Raw genomic sequence first — 18,546 nt, forward strand, 5'->3', positions numbered from 1 at the left:
GAACCTCTGAGCACCTGAGCTTACATTTCTTGCAGCTGAAAGCCTTGTGATTAATATTTGCTACAACATTATGAACAGGAAAACTTCCTTTTCTTTCAAGTTCACTTGTGGGGATTGCTGTGTTACCTTGTAATATCCAGTATTAGCCTGGTGCCCCAAACAGTGTATGAGTCCCAAAGACAGGAACAGTCTTAGTGTGTGATTCCAGTACCTTGCACAATACTTTGAAAAAGCAGACAACTGATAGGTGTTTATGGGTGCGTGCCTCCTCTATGAAGTGAAAGCACTGGAACTGAAGCCAAGAGTTTAATGGTGAACCCACCTGAAGGGGAGTTAAGTACCCTCCCCTTCAAAAAGCTGCAAAAGCAGGGGACGAGGATTCTTTTTGTTGAATAAGAACCACCTGGGGCCCATTTTTCAGACTGATTCCCTCGCCCTATTCAGGCTTAGTTTAAATAAGCAACCCAGGTGACTGATTTAACAGGCATCCCATGATCTGGGGGGCCGCATTTTGATGAGCTGTTTTTCCTCAACAACCATATCAACTGCCTGCAATCCTCCATCTTTTTGTCCAGAGACCGAGAGTGTGACATACCGTCCCAGCAGAAGGTCAAAAGACAGCCAAGGGCTAAGTGTTTCTTTGTTGCTGACTCTGTATTTTCAAAACAGAACGCAGACGCAGCCACTCGTCTTTGCTATGCCACACTGTTTACACACACAACCCAATCCGCTTTCCTTAATGAACTTTCAGCCTCTCCGACCTCCACCGCCCAAGTCTTCTGAGGAATCCGTAAGCAACCTCAGGATCTCATGGCATAAACTCTCAGCGCAGGCTCGGTTACCGGTCGTTGCTCTGGCCCAAAATCCAAACACACACGCTTCGCACCGAGAATTCACCCGGCAGGTCCCTGCGCAACCGTGGACCCTAGTCCCCCGGCGCGTCTCCAAACCCCTCCTTTCCAACCAGCCAGGGAGCGCAGTGAGGGCTCTCTGAGCCCCAAGGCTTACCTGAAACACGTAGTAAGCTCGCCCGAGGGCTTCAGACACGGGTACTTGGTCGTGGCGATTTTGTTTTCTGAGCAGACTTCCCTAAGAGAAGTTGGAGAGGCTCCTTAGTTGACCGGCGGCGGCGGCGCGGAGGGCAGCGCGCGCCTGGGAATCCCTAGCGCGTGAGCATCGCCGGAGCCGCGTCCCCGCGCGCACAGCGGGCGCCGGTGCCGGAGCGCGGACGCCGAGCGGGCCCTGGGTCGGGGGCGGCCAGGCCAGGGACCGACGGCGCGAACCCAGACCGGGAAAGCAACGCCGAAGAAACGCGGCACTGGAGAGCGCCCGGACCGCGGCGCGGAGGAATCCCGGAGCCCCGATCCTCTGACGGAGAAGCCCGGGCAGAAAGCGCGGAAGCGGTGACCTGAGAGCAGTCTAAATGTCGCCCAGGACCCTTAAGCCCCAGCCAGTGCCCAGCAGAGTAGGGGCGTGTGGGGAGAGCACCGCCCGCACCCCGCGAGCCAGGCGCGCACTCAGCAGGGCTGGCAGTCCTTACCTGTCGCCGTCCGCGGGCTCCTCCCGGTAGCTCCACGTGTGTCCCAGAGCCAGAAGCAGCAGCAGCGGGCCCAGGCTCCTGCACAGCTGCCGCCTCCACGCCCCTCCCCGGCTCGCTGGCGGCCGCACCATCAGGGAGGCTCGCGGCTTCTCCCCGGCGCCGGAGCCCTCTCCCCGCCCGCGCCCCGCTCCTCCGCGGCTGCCGCCGCCTTCCCTGCCGCCGGCAGGGGGCGCCGGAGGGCAGGGGCGTTTGCGCCACCTGCGCGCCGCAGTGGCCGGGGGCGTTGTAGGGCTGGGGTACCAGGCTGGGAGTTGGGGTGCTAGGCGCACGTGCCGCAGGGAGGTCGGTGAGCGTAGAGCCTGCGGTGCTCTCCCAGCACGAAGGTCACGGGGCTCGGGCCGCCTCGCTCAGGCTGTCCACGCCGGACCGACAAACTAGCAGGCGAGGCTCTGGGCTGCGCCCTCCCCTCTCGGCCACTCCTGGGCTGGGAGAGATGAGCAGGGCACGGAAAGCGGATGGTGGTTTGCTCCTTACACCCCAGTAGCCCTACTGGGCGAAGGAGGAGCCGATTCTGACCCCGGGTAAAGGGATGGGGAGCAGAAGGGTTAATAGGTTCCTTCCCTCTGTAAGTATATTTCTAAAGGGCGGGGTCAGACCAACGTTTGCCATTCCCCCAGTCAGTTTTCTCTTACTGGAATAAGGGAGGAGAGGCGTTAGGAAAGTTAGGGTGGTCCTCGCAAGCTGCCTTTTCTAACCTGAAATAAGTTTATAGAGCGTAGCCTTATCTTCTTTAGAACCCCTTGAAAGTCCTTTAGTCGGTTCACCTACTAACAAAGCTGCTAGTTATTTAATAATTCGAGATAGACACTAGCGAGAAGCGCTTAGCGGTCTTTCTGGGTGTTCTAAATACTCTTGCCCTGAGCTGCTTTAATGCTGGTTCAACGTCACGCACACACGTGACAGCTGGAAACTGCACGTGGATCAGGTGAGACCCTGAAGGGGCGATTAACCACGGGCCGTGCCGCGTGCTCACTAATGCAGCGGCGTTTGGGGGTGGCGAGGAAACCACGGGCGGTCAATCAGCTCATTTGGTAGTGACCCAGTTGTCATTCCTTTTAGGGGTTTGTGTGTCTGAGGAGAGACTGGTGACAGACGTAGAGTGCAGCAAAGGTCGTAGCCCAGAACTAAACTGGAAGAGCACGAGGTTGTAATGCCTTTTAACAAATGCGTGGTGCTGCAGCTCCCAGGATAATGAGGTGAGAAGGTAGTTTGTTCACAAGTTACCAGTGTGCTTATCGGTTAGGTCAGCAGGTGTTTTGATTCAAAGTATTCTGGTCAACTGAGAATTACCAGGCATATCCCATACACCTTGACAGTTTTAATAGCAATGGCGGTATCCTCAGTTCTCTGTAGAATGCTTTTGTATTTTCCAAAGGCTTTTCACATTCCTGATTTCAGTTGACACAATACCCCTTGAAACTAGGAGTCTGATTTCTTGATTCAGTGAGGTGGCTTTTTTTCCAATACATCTTACATAGACATGGCAGACCATAAAACAGAGTTGATATTAAAATCCCATGGTAATTCTTAGAAGACGCCTCAGAAGTTTGCAAAACCTGGGAATGGCCATCATGGGGTCAGGGAAAAAAAAACCCGGATTCAAGCCCGGGCTGTATGGTTCCCTAGGTGTGTGACATCAGGCAACTTATTTAACCTTTCTGAAACTCCATTTTCTTGTCTGTAAAATGGGGAAAATTCCCTCATAAATGCTGATGAGTACTAAATGAAGTAATGTATATAAAGCATTTTTCTCAGTGTCAAGCATATTTTGAGTGCTCAGTAGTCATTAGCTATTATTTTCCACCTGAATTACTGCATTGCACAGAATTTTCAGTTCTAGCTTCCTCGCTTTGCACTTTCTAGATAAACAGTTTATTTCATAACAGTTGTTTGGGTTCCTAAAGAAATACCGAAGGCCATAAAAAAATAAACCTATCCTGGAGTTTATAAAAAATTGTATCACTTTAGGTTGTACCTCAAAGGTATTTTATCTCCATCTTCCAGGAAGAGGCCATTCTGTAGGAGGTTCTCTTTTTATTCTATTACCAACTACTTAGTTTGATACTTTGCTATCTTTTTTCTCATTTTATTTTGTTCTTCTATGATTGCATTGTGGATATTAGTTCTACCAGTAATAACGAATGGTGTAGAAAATTAGTTATCAGCTTCATTAAATAGTCAATAAGCCACATATGGGGACATGCAGCTTTACAGAAAGCAGTTCAGGCTGTAAAATGGCAAAACCATGTCCATTATGTACAGCTGTGTGGCAGAAGATCAGGGACAGAGCCAACTTCGCCACCTCCTTATTTTCAGCTCCCTGTACTGAGCATATATGAGAATGAGACATCAGAAAAGGTGCTGGGGGCAAGCAGACAGTCTAGGTCTGCCTGGGGAGGAAAGCCGGAGGGTGAGTGGTCAGAGCATTTCTGGAAGAGGTGAGCTGGAGCAGACACCACTTGAAAACCTTTGCCTGGAGGCCTGGAATTTAAACTCATTGAAAGCTACTGACTGCAAGGGTGAGCCCTGAGGGTCTGGGGCAGGAGATGGGATGGCCATGTATGGATACCAGTCCCCAGAAACAGTTAAACACCCCTGTAAAAGACAAAGCCTGCATTTGCTCAGGCTGTAGCCTGCATGGGAGATGGCAGGAGGATGCTGAGTGGTGTAGCAACCTCCAGATCTCAGGTTTTCTCTCCTGATACCCAAACTCTGTCCTCCACCACACACATGCTCCCCATTTTGCCCCCCATCTGCCCTATTCCCTCACTTAGGAAACGCTGCATGAGAGGACTCACCTACTGCCTCCTTCATAGGAGTGTTACCAAGATTAATGATCTGGACCTAAATGCTCCTCGGGGGAGGCTCTGTACGATTATTTCTTTTCAGCATACCACTCTCTGTGATGTTTTCCATATAGACCTGTCAGCTTCCCTGAAACAAACCAGAGCATGGATAGTTATACAGTTTACCATGTCCTGGAGACACGGGGCTGTGCCAAGGGCATTAGTGTGCAGACTATACTAGAGGTTAGACTCCCTGGTGGACAGGGTGTTGTTAAGGAGCACCGAGTGTTACCTAGGCTCAGTGGGGAGGGGGATTGACCGGCTGGAGAGTATAGAGGCCAGCATCCAAAGGCAAAAGGAAAGAAAAAAGGAAAGTAAAACTAGGCCACAAAGCAGTTTCCTTCTAAATAAGACCAATGGCCTTTCTATTCATTTTAAGGGACTGCAACATCTTATTTGGAGAAAATGAACATAGTATTGAAAAATAGAGGCTAATAAAAATGATCAATATAAGGACCAGAATACCACCAGTTAGGGGCACAGTTCATTTCACTATCATTTGTTTAAAATTTTCCTTATGAAAAGAATTTCTGGTGGCTGACAAAAATTCATACTATTCTACAGTGTATATATATATTTTAAATATGCATTATATACAGTACATATTATATAGTATAAAGCAATTAAGGCAAAGGAAAAATCAGGATTGAATAATAAAATGAAGCTCAGGTGAAGTTAGTTGATAGGATTTTATAAGCATAAAGTCCTGTGCTGCGTTTAAAGCAGATCACAAATGTGTTCTCCAATTCTCAGGTGTCAATTCAGGATGACATGAACAGTTATGAAGGTAGCCATAAAAGAAAAACATACAAATTTTTCCTCCACCCCTCTAAAAACACAGATTTTTCCTTTTGGGCTTCCTGAAATATAGCAATAGTCATCTGTCAGATAAAGGTCTTCCCATAGAAACAAGACGCAACAAGTATGGGTAGGTAGAGCTTCTACTAAATTTGAGTAATATACACACAATGTAATGTCCCTGAAAGAAACAAGTTGAAAAGAAAAGGTTGCCCTGACATGTTTTTCTCAGGTTCAGTTTTGATTGCTGTACAGCTAGAGCAGCTTAGAGAAATTGGGATACACCTTAAAATGTGTTAAAGTGTGCTAGTCTCCAAGCCATTGTGAAGAAATGCTTGAGGCAAGAAGACTCAAACATGTTAATACAGTAAAAGAGTTTTAAAGCCCTGCTTTTGGGGTGTGTACATTATCTTTGCCCTTCATCTGCCTTAGTTTTAACTTGCACAAATTCTGAAAGTTATATTCAAACTGTAGGTCTCTGGAATTTTCTACCAAGACAGGAAGAAACATCTGATTCCTATGTCCATGCAGAATCACACAATTTTTGCTGAACTTTAAAATATAAGCAATTTTCAAAGATTGGTTAGCCTTACATATATATAGGGTGCTAAAAGAAAAATACACAAACAACCGAAAAAGAGAGAGAATCATTTTGTTACTTGGTTGAAAAATGTTACTTGAAAAAAAAAAATGAAGAAAAATTATTAAGGTGATGTGGATGTCATATTCTTGAAAGTTCTAATACACAGAGTGCCTGTCTGGGGTTTCTCCCAGAGAAACCTGTTGAGACCACAGGAGTTGGCAATATCCTCCAGCAGTCACAGCTGTAGGAGCAAACCACGGGTTTCTAGGGGGACTGGTGCATTCTAACACCACCTCAATTCTGCAGCTCCTCTGGACCAGATGGAAACTGCAGGGCGTGCAGATGGATTTTTGCCGTGCCCACAGGCATGAACAAGGAAGGATAAAGGGTCAGCCCTAGAGGTAGGGCTACTAGCCCATGCTACAAAGTCTCTGGTTGTGAAAGTAGCCTTAGAATTACCCCAGGATTATGAGCTGACTTGTTTGGGCATTCATTTCAGTACTACAACTTCTCTGCTCTGTTTTGTAGATTTTCTTTACCTCCATGGGTGTCAGAGTTCTTATTTAATATTTGTTGAGAACTGGGAGATTCTCAGCTCAGAATATGGTACCAAGCCAATCTGACAGGTAATAGGAATGCTGACTTTAAAAGTTATCTGATCTGAGCCAAGATATCTTTTATGGTGGCAGAGCATGGTTACTTACTGCAATTAAAAATGTATTTTTTCTTCTGGATATGAGGCTGACTGTACCTCCCTCCTTTAAAAAAATAAATGGACTTAGGGAAATAGCATTGGACAGTGGGAAGAAATTAGACTTAAAAATCAGATTTACCTAAACTTGAAATCCAGCTAATTATGGTGGGTCATCTACCATGTGGCACCTAACTTGCTTTCCATAAGAGATTTTCTGTGAAATGGATGGCTAAGGCTAGAGACATCCTACCAAAAAACAGACTAAACCAAGTAACAGAATTGACACTGGTGGCATTACCACTGTGCCTGAATTAGATGTTAGGGAGTGACTAAGGCTCTGGGTAAATCAAGTCCATTAATAATTGTTAGATTTTAGGATGAATATATACCTTCCCTTGGAGAATAACTGTGCCTCTGAGTTTTATGCCTCTCTGACTTTTACATATTTTACATCAAATCATGGTTTAAATGTGTTTGAGGGGCTGGCTAGTTAAAACCCAGCTGTAGTCAGTTCTAGAGTGGTGCAAACACTCTCTTTAAAGCTGTCCAGTGGTGAGATTGTGTTATTTTCTGTTGAGTTTTTCTAATTGGGTCAGGCCTGGAAAATCAGCAGTAGTGCACAGGGCCCTTTCCTAAGGAGGTCACAGTCTTTCATTAGGGCAGTTATGTTTAAAGAAAATGTGGCAGTCCGTATTATATAGAAAAATCTTAGAGTTCAGATTAAAGTTGTGAGATTCTAATTGAATGTGGAATACATTTCTTAATTAAAATGGAGTCCTGTTTATGATATACCAAGAAATCCACATTCCTGCAAGCTTCTAATGAATGATGATAATTCTCCAAGAACTTTGGCACAAAGAATAAGAGACACTTAATGAGCACTTGGTACCTGCATACATTTTTTAAAGCACCTTACAAATATTATCTCATTTAATCCATATTATAATTCTCTGTTTCTGATTCTGTCATTATCTACATTTTACAGATGAGCAGAGTAGGGCAAAGATTTCAACTAGCTTGCCTAAGGTACAGAGTTACGAGTAATGAGCTGGGTTTGACCTGAGGCATTGTGGGCCCCAGGGCCCATGCTCTCAACACTTCAGTAAATTGCCCTTTGGAGAAAAAAGCATCTCAGCAGTTTTCTCCTAAGAGGCAGACTACATCCAGGATGTTTGCCCAGGGATATAATCAGAACCAGGGAAGGCCCCAGGCCCACCACCATAGCCAGTAACCCTGGGAATCTATCACCGTCCTTGCGTAGGCTCAGGTATGATCCTTCCTCTGCACCTCTTCCCACCAGCTGGCCCCATAAGTTCTCACCTTTCTGTGTTAGCTGACCTCTCTCCTTGCAGCAAAACTGAGCTACATCCACTGAACCTGTCCTCATGGGGCCAGTCTACTGTTGTACGTGAGAACGCTGCCAGGAGAAGAATGAGATCAGGTTTCAGAACTGGAGCTCTGGCACTTTTGCCTGCCATCCTTCCAGTTCTGTGCCTGGCCCTGAGACAGGTCTTTATCAGACCTTAAACTCTGATGGAACTTGGAGATTATGAAAGTACGTGGCGGGGGAACATTTTTTGTAGTCACTACAAAGAAATACCTCGGCAAAATGTTTTGAAAACTTAGCGTGAGTCCCGTGGAATCTTCTTCCAGCTGAAAACTGATTCACTGAGATGGAGAAAGAATAGCAGAGGGTAAGCTCTTGCAACCAAGGTTTGCTAAAGGAAGTTGGAGGAGTTTGGGATCTCTCTCTCTTTCCCTTCCTCCCTCCCCACTCTTCCCCCTTCCCCCCAGCACTCGGCTCTCAGAGGTTGTTGGCTTGTCTTCAGTGGATGTGTAAGAGCCATAAGAGCCACATGGGTTTGCATTCTTCAGTCCTAATCTTTACTGACAATGCAAATTCCCAAAGGAATGCCAGATAAAACAAGCTGCCTTGGTTAAGGTTCACTTAGTCAACAGGCATCGCTTCTTGTCTGAGGTGTATCAGGTCAGTTGTTTACCATCTCTCTGCTTGATCAGTGATGTTTAGACCTGAGTGTATCTTGAGGGTTGTTTATTTGGTTTGATCTCTGATGAGCATCCTGCTAATTCATCAGCAAGGGAGCCGGAACCTTTTGAATCTACTTTCGGTTCCAGCATTTATCTGTGGTGTAATTATAAGGGGCCCGAAAACTATGTGTATGCAGTGTGACAGGGACTTGGCGCTCACATCTCCAGTTCCTCATGGAAGACTAATGAGCCCTGACCCCTCATGTCAGTAACCCGTCAGTAAACCCCCCGAGAGACCCGCTTTGAAGTCGATTCCCTCTCAGGCGGCGTCCTTCCTTCTTGGCCAGTCATCCCCAGTTTCCTTCTGGGTCTTCGTCTCCCCTGTTTCGGCTGTTTGCGTGCCCTCTTGTCCCTGCTTCTCTTTCATCCATCACTTTGCTGTGACTCCCCCTGTGGGCAGATTCTGGTCTTTACCTGCCAACTTTCACTTTCTAGCCTCTGGCTTGTCTCTTCTCTGTAGTTTTCCTTCTGCTGCTTTGCTGAGGACACTCGCATAAAGTGGGCTCCTTCCCCAGTCCTCTTAAAAGTCGTTAGTTCTCAACTGGGGGACAACTTTGTCACCCGCTGGACATTTGGCAATATCCAGAGACATTTTTGTCCCAGCGGTGGGGAGGGTGCTGCTGGCATCCAGTGGGTCGAGGCCAGGATGCTGCCCATCCCCCTTTGCACAGGTCAGCCCCCTCCTCACGTAACACCACAAAGCATTGTCTGCTTCAGATGTTTCTCGTGTCGAGGTTAAGTCCTGCCCTAAACAGACATTTGCCATCTCTCGCTCTCCTTTGGTTTTTATCTCCTGCTTCCAAATCCCCATTGTCTAATCCTGTCCTTCCCCAGCCCATTGCCCATCTGCCCTGCTTCTTGCCATGGTATCTGTCTTGGCTGAGTCTCCTTCATACTCAGCTCTCACCTCTGAGCCTCCCTCTCTCCTCCTGCCTTTGTGTTCCCATCTTAGCTCAGCAGTTACCTTATCTCTCAACCATCCTGCGGTGCCTGGAGGATCTGTGAAAATATTTTTCTTAGAATTCTGTTTATTTTTCAAGTTTTCACAAATCCAGTGCAGCCCTTAAGCTTCTGGTTTCAAAGTCTCTCGAGCATCTCACACATGCCAGAAGGTGCAGTGCCCCTCTGCTCTGGCCAGGCTCACGTTCACATGCTGCTGGCCGCTGAGGCTGCTCCTGTCACTCCTGCATGGCGTTGCTGCTTATGCATTGCTTCCATTGCATGGCAGAGTTATACCAGTTCTCCTGCTGCAAGAAGGGGAGAAATACCTTTCCCTACCTGCATGCATTTAAAAAAAAATCAAGTGAGTGTTTACGTCTGGCAGGCAACGCTGTGCATGTTAGTAATGAATGTAAGGAAGAGACGAGCAGCGTTCAGGGAGCTCCAGCTCTTATGAGGACATAAGTGGGACACTAACCACACCAAGCCTGGGGACCACATGCTCTGATAGCATTCTGCATGCATGGGGCAGGGGCCAGAGGAACAGAGGGGAAAGCACTTGTGTTATTTTCTACAGTTGCTATAAGGAGTTATCACAACTTAGTAGCTTAAGACAACACAAATTGATTATCTTGTAGTTTTAGGAGTCCAAAGTCCAAAATCACTCTCACTGGGATGAAATCAACATGCCAGCAGGGCTTCATTCCTTCTGCAGGATCTGGGAGCAAGTTTTGGTAAGCTAAGGAAAGGAAAGAACCAGAGAGTTTATTCATTTTTTTTAAAAGTCTATTGTAGAGCTGGTTGATTAAATGTGTGCAGGCAGTGAGGCTAAATCAATGTGTGGGTGACGGAATGGTGGGCAGCCCTTCATGGAGGGGGTATAGCAAGGCCAGGTCAGAGGAATCAGAGCTAATAGCCAGCCTCGTAGCTAAGCTCTCTTTTACAATAAATGGATGGTGAAGTACAGCCATTTAGTTGGACTCAAATGTAGTTTAGTGGAATGGCCATAAGAATCCAGGTATTCTGTGCATGAAAGCCCAGCATCCTGAAAAAGACCCCTGTCACTGGAGATTACTGTGTTTGACCCCAAAGCACAAACACCTGTGACTCTTTAAGGAGTTCCTATACCACTTGTGACAGCTCCGTAGCTCTGTATTTATTTATTTCTCACTTCTTACAAAAACATTATCGATGTTCAATCAAGCCTCCGAGAAAAAGGTCAGAAGGCAAGTAGCTTAAACTACCCACACTTAATAGCTCTGTCCTACAAAAACTGTTCTTTCTCTTCAGACCAGCCTTGCTCTGTGAGATAAATAAATCAGAGCAGGCTGAGTTATGTTGTTACCATAGGAAACCCTCCCCATTGGGAGGCATTAGGCTTCATCTCTGGAAATCAAGACATTTTTGAAGTGTGAAAATCGCTCCAGCTCACTGACAGGATGCCTTCACAACATTAGGAAAGTCGTAGCCAACAGTTAATTATTTTGAGGCCAGCTTTGTTTTTCTCCTGGCCTGAATTCCCTGAAATATAAGGTTGAGGTTAAGAAAACTTAGAGCAGCAATTTAGGCAGTGACAGAAAATAGGGAGATTTCACATAAGCCTTCAAAATGCTGCCATTCCTATAAGGAGGCTTTTGGTACAGAAAACTCGGTGTTACGAGGTTCAAACGAGATGGAAACACATTTGAAATCCCTTTGCCTCAGTGTTATCACCTTAAATTTTCCCACGAAAAGAGCCTTTTCCCTGTGACTGTGCGGGTGTCCCTGAAAGGGCCATAATCCTGTTTGTGATACCGCTATCTATTGCCAGGCTGGGGTCCTGGTGCCAGACCGGGGATTATATGCACATTCTTCATGACGCTGTGAAATGAAAGTGCTCATGGTGCGAACATGGGCCTCCCGGTGTCCCTATCAAGGTTGAGCTTGTCTCCCGTTGTGCCTCAGTAACAATTGTGCCAATCCTTTATCAACTCTTCATTACATCCCAAACACAGTTCTAAGTCATTTACTGATGTGACATCAACCAGTCCTCAGAGCAAGGCTGCCAGGTAAGTGTTGTCATCCCTGTTTTATAGATGAGGAAAACTGAGGCATGGAAAGGTCATCCAACATCATCTGGGTAGTAAGTGTTGGGGCCTGGAATCAGACATATGCTCAGTTACTACCTAGTCTGCCTCTGGCTCTAAGCAAAAGGGCTGCTTTGCATAAGGAGTCACTTCTAGGCCACCCTCCCTTCAGACACCTCATCTGGGTCCATCACAATTGTTTCCTGACAAGTCTGGTCACCATAGAGTTCTTGAAGACCCTTCGTGTCCTGAGTCACCTGGGCTTTGCCTGCAAACAAAGTTTGCGGTTCCCATAAGGAAAGAGGAAATGAATTCAACTTTCATTGCTCACAGTGTCCTGCTGCGAGTTCTTGTCATTCATGCTTAGTTGGCCAAGTTGGGTGATTCATGGTACCAAGGTTCAAAGCACAGTCCCTGTGTGAGCCACATAACCCTGCAGAGCTCCATGGCCACAGGCTGTGTGTGTAATTCCAGGCAGACATCTTGCAAGTTCATAGTCAAGAGGGACCTTGGTGAGCAAATGGAAATGGGTGACTTTGAGTGTTACCACAATCAGAAAAACTTTAGGCACATGGGGGTGGGGTGAGGGATGTACATGCAAACAAAAAGAGGACATGTGACTACATTAGTTTTGATAAAATATTCAGAGCCATGTAGGATTTACGTAGATCCTGGCGCCCAAGTTTAGGACTGGCAACAAGGACATTCATACATTTTTTACTATTTCACTTAGGCCTTGGGTATAACATGTTCCTAACAAATGATTGTTGAATAAAGAAGAAACAAGATTTATTTAGTGCATCACTGTATTCTTCATGTAGAATGTAAATCTCCTGTTTGTTAAATGACTTCACCGTGGTTGAAGGAAAGAATCTGATTATCTTCATTTCACATGTCAGTTATGACATCATTGGCTAGGTTTTATTATCATCCTCATCAGAGTAGTAAGATCAGATCTCTGGATACGAAAAATGAGAGCTGGTATCCAGTGTCCAGACCATATCTACTTCCCCCTCAGCTGGGCTGGAGGCTATTGGATATGGCAGATGCCTTGCTTGGCCCTCTGTTGTTTTATTTTCTGGTTCTTTTTTAAACAACCTAGCTTCTGAGGATTTCCAGCTACATCTGGCTTTCCTGAGGAAAACCACAAGTAGCAGAGGAATGACTGGTGTATAGGTGTCCTAGGACAAAGGACTTAATAGGACACCAGAGATAGAAGTAGCTGGTAAGCAAGAGGGAAAACTGACACCCACCCCAGCAGGGGCTGAAAGCTGGCTCACTTGGTGGGCAGAAGGCTGAAGCAGGGGCATCTGCATCTCAAGGCTCTGTCTGCAGCCAGTTAAGGATGCTACCCAGCATTGGGATTCCATTTCCCTCTCCGAGAATCTGAGTCAACACTCACGGCTCAGTGATTATCATTCACGTAATTATCAGATAGCTGTGGGTTTCTAGACCCTCGGATTCCAGTTCTCCCTGAAGTTCTTCACTGCTTAGGCACCTCACCAGACCTTCACAGGCTGGGAGAGGGAAAGGAAGTAGAGTTAAAATTCCCTCGGAAGCTTTCCCGATTGGCACCGTGCTGCTAGGAGGCTGAGGGGAGAGGTTGGGAGCTGTGGCTTAATGAGGTGTTGTGATTGTTGGAGGTGGCCCGGGCCCTGCTGGGAGGTTACAGTAATCAGAGTGAGGTCTGCCAGAGGCAATGGTTAGCAGACAGCTCGAGGATGGGATGAGGAAGGAGCCATCTGTGTGCTCTGCCCTGAACGTGCCCCCTAGCAGGCAGCACTACTTCTTTGGGAGACTGTGGCCTCAGTTGTAAGGATCAAAGCAGTGTAAACATTTTCTGAGTACCAGAAAGGGACAGCGCCTTCCCCCATTCTCCATGGCCAACAGACCATTTAGATCGAATGAAAACGGCTGTCATCCCTCCATCCCCCACCCCCCACCATGAAACGCAATTTAACGATGATGGAGCTAGGAAGCTTTTCTTCCCCATCATCCTTTAGCAAGGAATGCTGTCCAAACAGTTTTCTAACACCTCATATAATCCAGTCATGAGAGCCAGCTGTTTGGTTGTTTTGTTTGGGTTTGTTTTGCTTGAAGGGGGGAGTGTTTCTGTACATTAAGTGTATATTTTAGAACTAGATCAGAGTGAAATGGTGGTCCTCAGAGCAGCTCACCAGGGCAGAGTGAAGTCACAGCTCTCTAACCTCAAAATGCATGTTCTGGCAGATAGTCACAGCTGGCCGACATTGTTCCTACTTACTCATCTTCCTCTAGGCTCCCCAGATGTCTTGCTGGAATATGCTTTTGGGGGGGTGCTATTTATAATCTCGCATAGTCCTCATTCTCACAGTGAACACACCCAGGGGTTGCTTTCCCCAGGAAGAGCTGACTTGGGAGGGAAGCAAGGAGGTACTTGGCACTGCTGACCCCTCCACCCTGCATCCAGTTTAGAAGTGTTGGCCTCCCCAGGAGGGCTAGGAAGTGATGGCCCCCCGCACAGACTCGTCTGAGCCTCCCCTTCAGTGCGTGCCTGCTCTTCAGCAGGGACATCATGGGCAAGCGGCACGAAGGCAGTTGTGAGAGGGATGCTTCTGTTGAGAGGTGGACTGCCTGCCGCTTCTTTGAGCCTTACTGCTCACATAGCTAAGCTGCTCCTTGACTCAGTGGCAGATTCTGGAATGAGCTTTGGCTGGCAACACAGCTGCAGAATGTCTTCAGAAGAGAAGATACTTAAGGATGCTATGCAGAGAAGTGAGGATACATGGAAGTCCTACGCAGGACAGAGTCCTGGGCACATAAAATGTGCTCAGTAAACATACTATATGCATTTCTGTGAATGTGCACTTAGTGACTCTAAAATTCATAAGTGAGCACCCTAATTTTATCCAACATTTAGGATCATAAGAAAGTCACTTAGTTATCTGTCTTAGATTTTTCTTCCAATAAGATGATGTGCCTACCTCATGGACTGGGGCAATTAATTAAATGACATCTAGATAATTCTTTCAATTCTACTGAGAGGTTTATCATCAACATGAAATGTCATTCTTCTTTCTCAGTTCAAGTGTGAAGAAATACTAGCTTAACCTTTTTAATTATCTTTGTAGAACTTGTTCTAGTATTTTATAAGTCATTTCACCAGTGCACTTATTTTATGTACTACAAATTCCTCCTACCACCATGGGTATTCTGTAAGCATAGTTGGTTGAATAAAGCATACACCATTTGGCTACAGACATTGTGTATGTGTAATTAATTTATTACATGACCATCAGTTAATCAATGAGCTCTGGGGCTTAAATAAGTGCTTTTGAAAGATCCGAGTGGCCAGTAATTACTAATCAAGAACGATGAGAAGAGCAAATATGTGGAAACCCACATTGCAATGTTCTCTTTGGTGATACAAGATATTGCCAGTTGGCCTACAGCTGGAATATATTGGGGCAGACTTTTCTAATCAAGGCTTATTCTGGGAAATATCTTCTTTTTCTTTGGCTCATCTGCAACTGAGATGGACTGAATTAGCCAAATCGTGGATTATAGAAGGAATTAGGAAAATTTGTCCTTTCCAGCCATGTGGTCCTATATCACACAGTGCTGTTATGCTGGGTCATATCAGTCATCTTGAATTCAGGGAAATCTGGCAACTTCCCAGAAATCAGTAGTTAACCTGGGAGGTTCCCTTACTAATGTTGTGGCCATCATACATAGAGATGCTATGCTTCTAGAATGTTCATGTTACTCTTGAAGTTTGGAATTTAAACAGAATGTGTGTTGGTAAGTGACCAAAGGGGAACTTTCCATTATTCTATTAATTAAAGCCATCCCACAATTGCTGAAACATGCTTTTATTATTTATTCACTGTTTCCAGCTAAGCAATAGGAACAAATGCTCATGTGGGGCATTTTAATTACTCAGCGCTTTAACTTTCCATTTCCTGTTATGGGGTGAATTATACCCTTCAAAGAGACACGTTGAGTCCTATCCTCAGTACCTCAGAATGTGACCCTATTTGGAAATAGGGTTGTTGCAGAAGTAGTTGGTTATGATGAAGGCATACTAGAGGACCCTCAATCCAATATGACTGGTGCCCTTATAAAGGGGAGAAAAGACATGCAAGGAGAGATGCTTCCAGGACATATGATGGAGTGGAAACTGTAGTGATATGTGCCAAGAGTTGTTGGAAAATGCCAGAAGCTAGAAGAGGCAAGGAGGATTCTCCCCTAAAGAGGGAACATGGACCTGCCAACACCTTGATTTTGGACTTCTGGCCCCCAGAACTGAGACCACAAATTTCTGTTGTTTTAAGCCACCAGTTGGTGGTACTGTTGAGGCAGCCCTAGAAACTAACACCCTGGTTTGTACATTGCTGTTAACTGTTTGATGTCAATTTGTAGTATCTAAAGGAATAATTAGGCTAAACATTTAATCCTTAAACCATTTGGATCTGTGGACACTTGAAGCCTTACCAATGTATAAGTATTGTCACACCTGAAGTAGTCCACCAGAGGGCTACACACAAAATCCTTACAACAAAAAGCAATCAACATTGTAACTATCAAAATTCTGTGATTTAAAGACTTAATATGTTTCTTTTTTAGTTATATAACCACCACATGGAGTATTTATCATACTGTCAGTCCTTAGAAGAAAATCACTAGATAATATCACCAGGAAAACATGTGTTACTGTTAGTTCCAGGATAATAAATAAGCCAGGAATAAACTTTAAAGAATTATTGTGACCTTTATGGGCACCAGTGAATTTTGGCTCCTATTCTGGTTAGCTTTGCTAGAAATAACTGAGATGTTTTAATCACTATGTCTACTAGAGAAAGTTATAAAACCAGAATTTGATCAGTATCTGGGATATACTTCTTTTATCCTTATTTTTTAAAGAATGTACTTCATAAATGGTGCAGAAAGCACTATCCAAAGAGGACTGACAGATGAAGATAAAAATAGTTTCAGTAAGCTATTAGATAGAGGAGCCATGCTGGAATATTTGACTGCTTTTAACACTTTGTTTGCAAGTCATACTTTAAGACATGGGAAAGACTTTATGTATACTTCGGTGAGAAAAATCAGGATGAAAAATTCCTATATAATTTGATACCAGTAAATAAAACAAAATCTGTGCATGGAAAAAAGTTAACAGAGACAATTGTTGTGTAGTGGGATTTCAATTTTTATTGAGATTTTTATGCATTTTACTTTTGTCCAAATTATCAATGTAGGCAAAAATGACTTCTTTAATCCAAAAGCAATGTAGTGCTAAAAGTAAGTGTATCAGAACATTATTGGATGAAATTTTTTTTCTTTATTCTAGGTTTTGGTACATTCCACACATTCTAACATAAGTTTGTTATTAATCTCATAATGAAAGAAAGTTAGGTATACTTTAAAAAAATTATATACATTTATGGATGATCCAGACATAAGGGTATCTGCAAGGTGTCAGAGCTACTATAAAATGACCCATGAGACTTTTAGGATGACGTCCTGAGGAATTACCATAATGCCTGTTGCAGACTGCATAATATCTCTCACCTCTTCCCCTAATACCATACTCTTTGTCATGTGACTTTGCAGTTTCTCTCACTGATGGCAGAGAACATTCCTCCATCCCACTGACACCAGGCTAGGCCTTGTGATTTGCTTTGGCAGGTGGAATATTGTGCCACTTTTGAGTCCAGGTTTTGAGTTAATCATGTTTTTGCCCCTTGACTTGCATACCTGCCATCACCACGAGAAGATCGTCCCACAAGTAGCTGCTGCTCCTTCCACCTGGGTCAAAGAGCACACATGGGGCAAATCCAAGTGCAAGCTAAGGCCAGGCCAGCAAGACCCACAGCCTAAAGCAGAACCACCCAGCTAAGCCCAGCCTAGATCAGCCATTTAATCAACTTACAGGCCTAAGAACATGAAAGTAAATGTCTATTGATGAAAGCTATTGAGTTGGGACAGTTTGTTGTACAATAAAGACTAGCATATAAAATCTCCCTGCTGAAGATGTGATTTTGGCCTTGATGAACCATGGCCCAGTATGAGGATTATCAAAATATGTCAATCCAATATGGTTAAAAGGTCTTTACATCATAGCTTAAAAATATAAATAGCCCTGAATCTTGATGAAGTAGGTTTCTGTGTGCATGTACGTGAGTTTCCAATGTCTATCTGTCTGTATGTATGCGGTAAAATTATTGAGTGCTCAGTACAGCCCTGTACTCACATTTAGTTGTCTTCTCTAGCTTTCAGTTAAATCCATCCAATATACACTTTTTACTTTGGCGTATTCTGGATTCCATTGAAAAATGGTATTTTGAGCTACAATCTTCAATGTGTATTTAGCCGCTTACTCTAAAAATTCTAAGAATATTAACCATATTGCACTTATCTTTGGTGTGCGGACTGGAATTATCCCTCTTTCCAGAGCAAGGTTTATCAGTCTTAGCACCATTGGCCTTTTGAGCTAGATAATTCTATGTTGTGGGGGCTTGTCCTGGGCACTGTAAGGTGTTTAGCAGCCTCCCTGGTCTCTACACACTAAATGACAGTAGCACACACCCCTGACTCCCAGTTGTTATGAACGTCAAAACATCTCCAAACACTTCCATATGTCCTTGGGGGCAGCAAAATCGCCCTTCATTGAACCTCTGCTTTAGAGAAAATTGGGATTCAGTTTGGTTAAGTCACATGTACAAGGGGAGACTCACTAGCCATTATTTTTATAAGTCTAGGTTTATAATAATTCAGACTGTAATAAAAATAAAGCAAGATCTTAGATATAATTCAAAATCTAGAACTTCTGATTCTTATGGTGTAATAATAACAAGCATATTATTATTGATGAGTTGTGGGGAAAACCCAAAATGTGTCAATGGCTTGACAGGTTGATTTTCTGAACCTTTCTGTACCTACTCTGAACTCAGGCTATTACACACACACTAATATTCAGGCAGTACCCT

The 18,546-nt window shown here is 44.8% G+C and overlaps 1 protein-coding gene and 1 long non-coding RNA gene across 4 annotated transcripts in view; one reads left to right on the forward strand and one right to left on the reverse strand.

The window, feature by feature from the left end:
- CCBE1 (collagen and calcium binding EGF domains 1) overlaps positions 1-1,812 on the reverse strand; it is a 201,062-nt gene extending 199,250 nt beyond the window's left edge. For 2 of the 3 annotated variants that reach the window (XM_037015837.2, XM_037015842.2), the window contains exons 1-2: positions 1,541-1,812; positions 1,009-1,089 (exon numbers count right to left, since the gene is read on the reverse strand). In XM_037015837.2, coding sequence (XP_036871732.2) covers positions 1,009-1,089; positions 1,541-1,671 — 212 coding nt within the window. In that variant the 5' untranslated portion in view covers positions 1,672-1,812. The remainder of the gene's footprint in view (positions 1-1,008; positions 1,090-1,540) is intronic. The other variant, XM_073213158.1, reaches the window with a different exon arrangement.
- Positions 1,813-2,011: 199 nt separating this feature from the next.
- The window catches only part of LOC108390231 (uncharacterized), a 54,643-nt gene continuing 38,108 nt past the window's right edge, over positions 2,012-18,546 (forward strand). The window contains exons 1-2 of the long non-coding RNA XR_001851458.3: positions 2,012-2,525; positions 2,660-2,796. This is a non-coding gene — a long non-coding RNA (uncharacterized lncRNA). The remainder of the gene's footprint in view (positions 2,526-2,659; positions 2,797-18,546) is intronic.

The sequence above is a fragment of the Manis javanica genome, chromosome 9, assembly GCF_040802235.1.
Source record: "Manis javanica isolate MJ-LG chromosome 9, MJ_LKY, whole genome shotgun sequence".
Taxonomy (NCBI): Eukaryota; Metazoa; Chordata; class Mammalia; order Pholidota; family Manidae; genus Manis; species Manis javanica.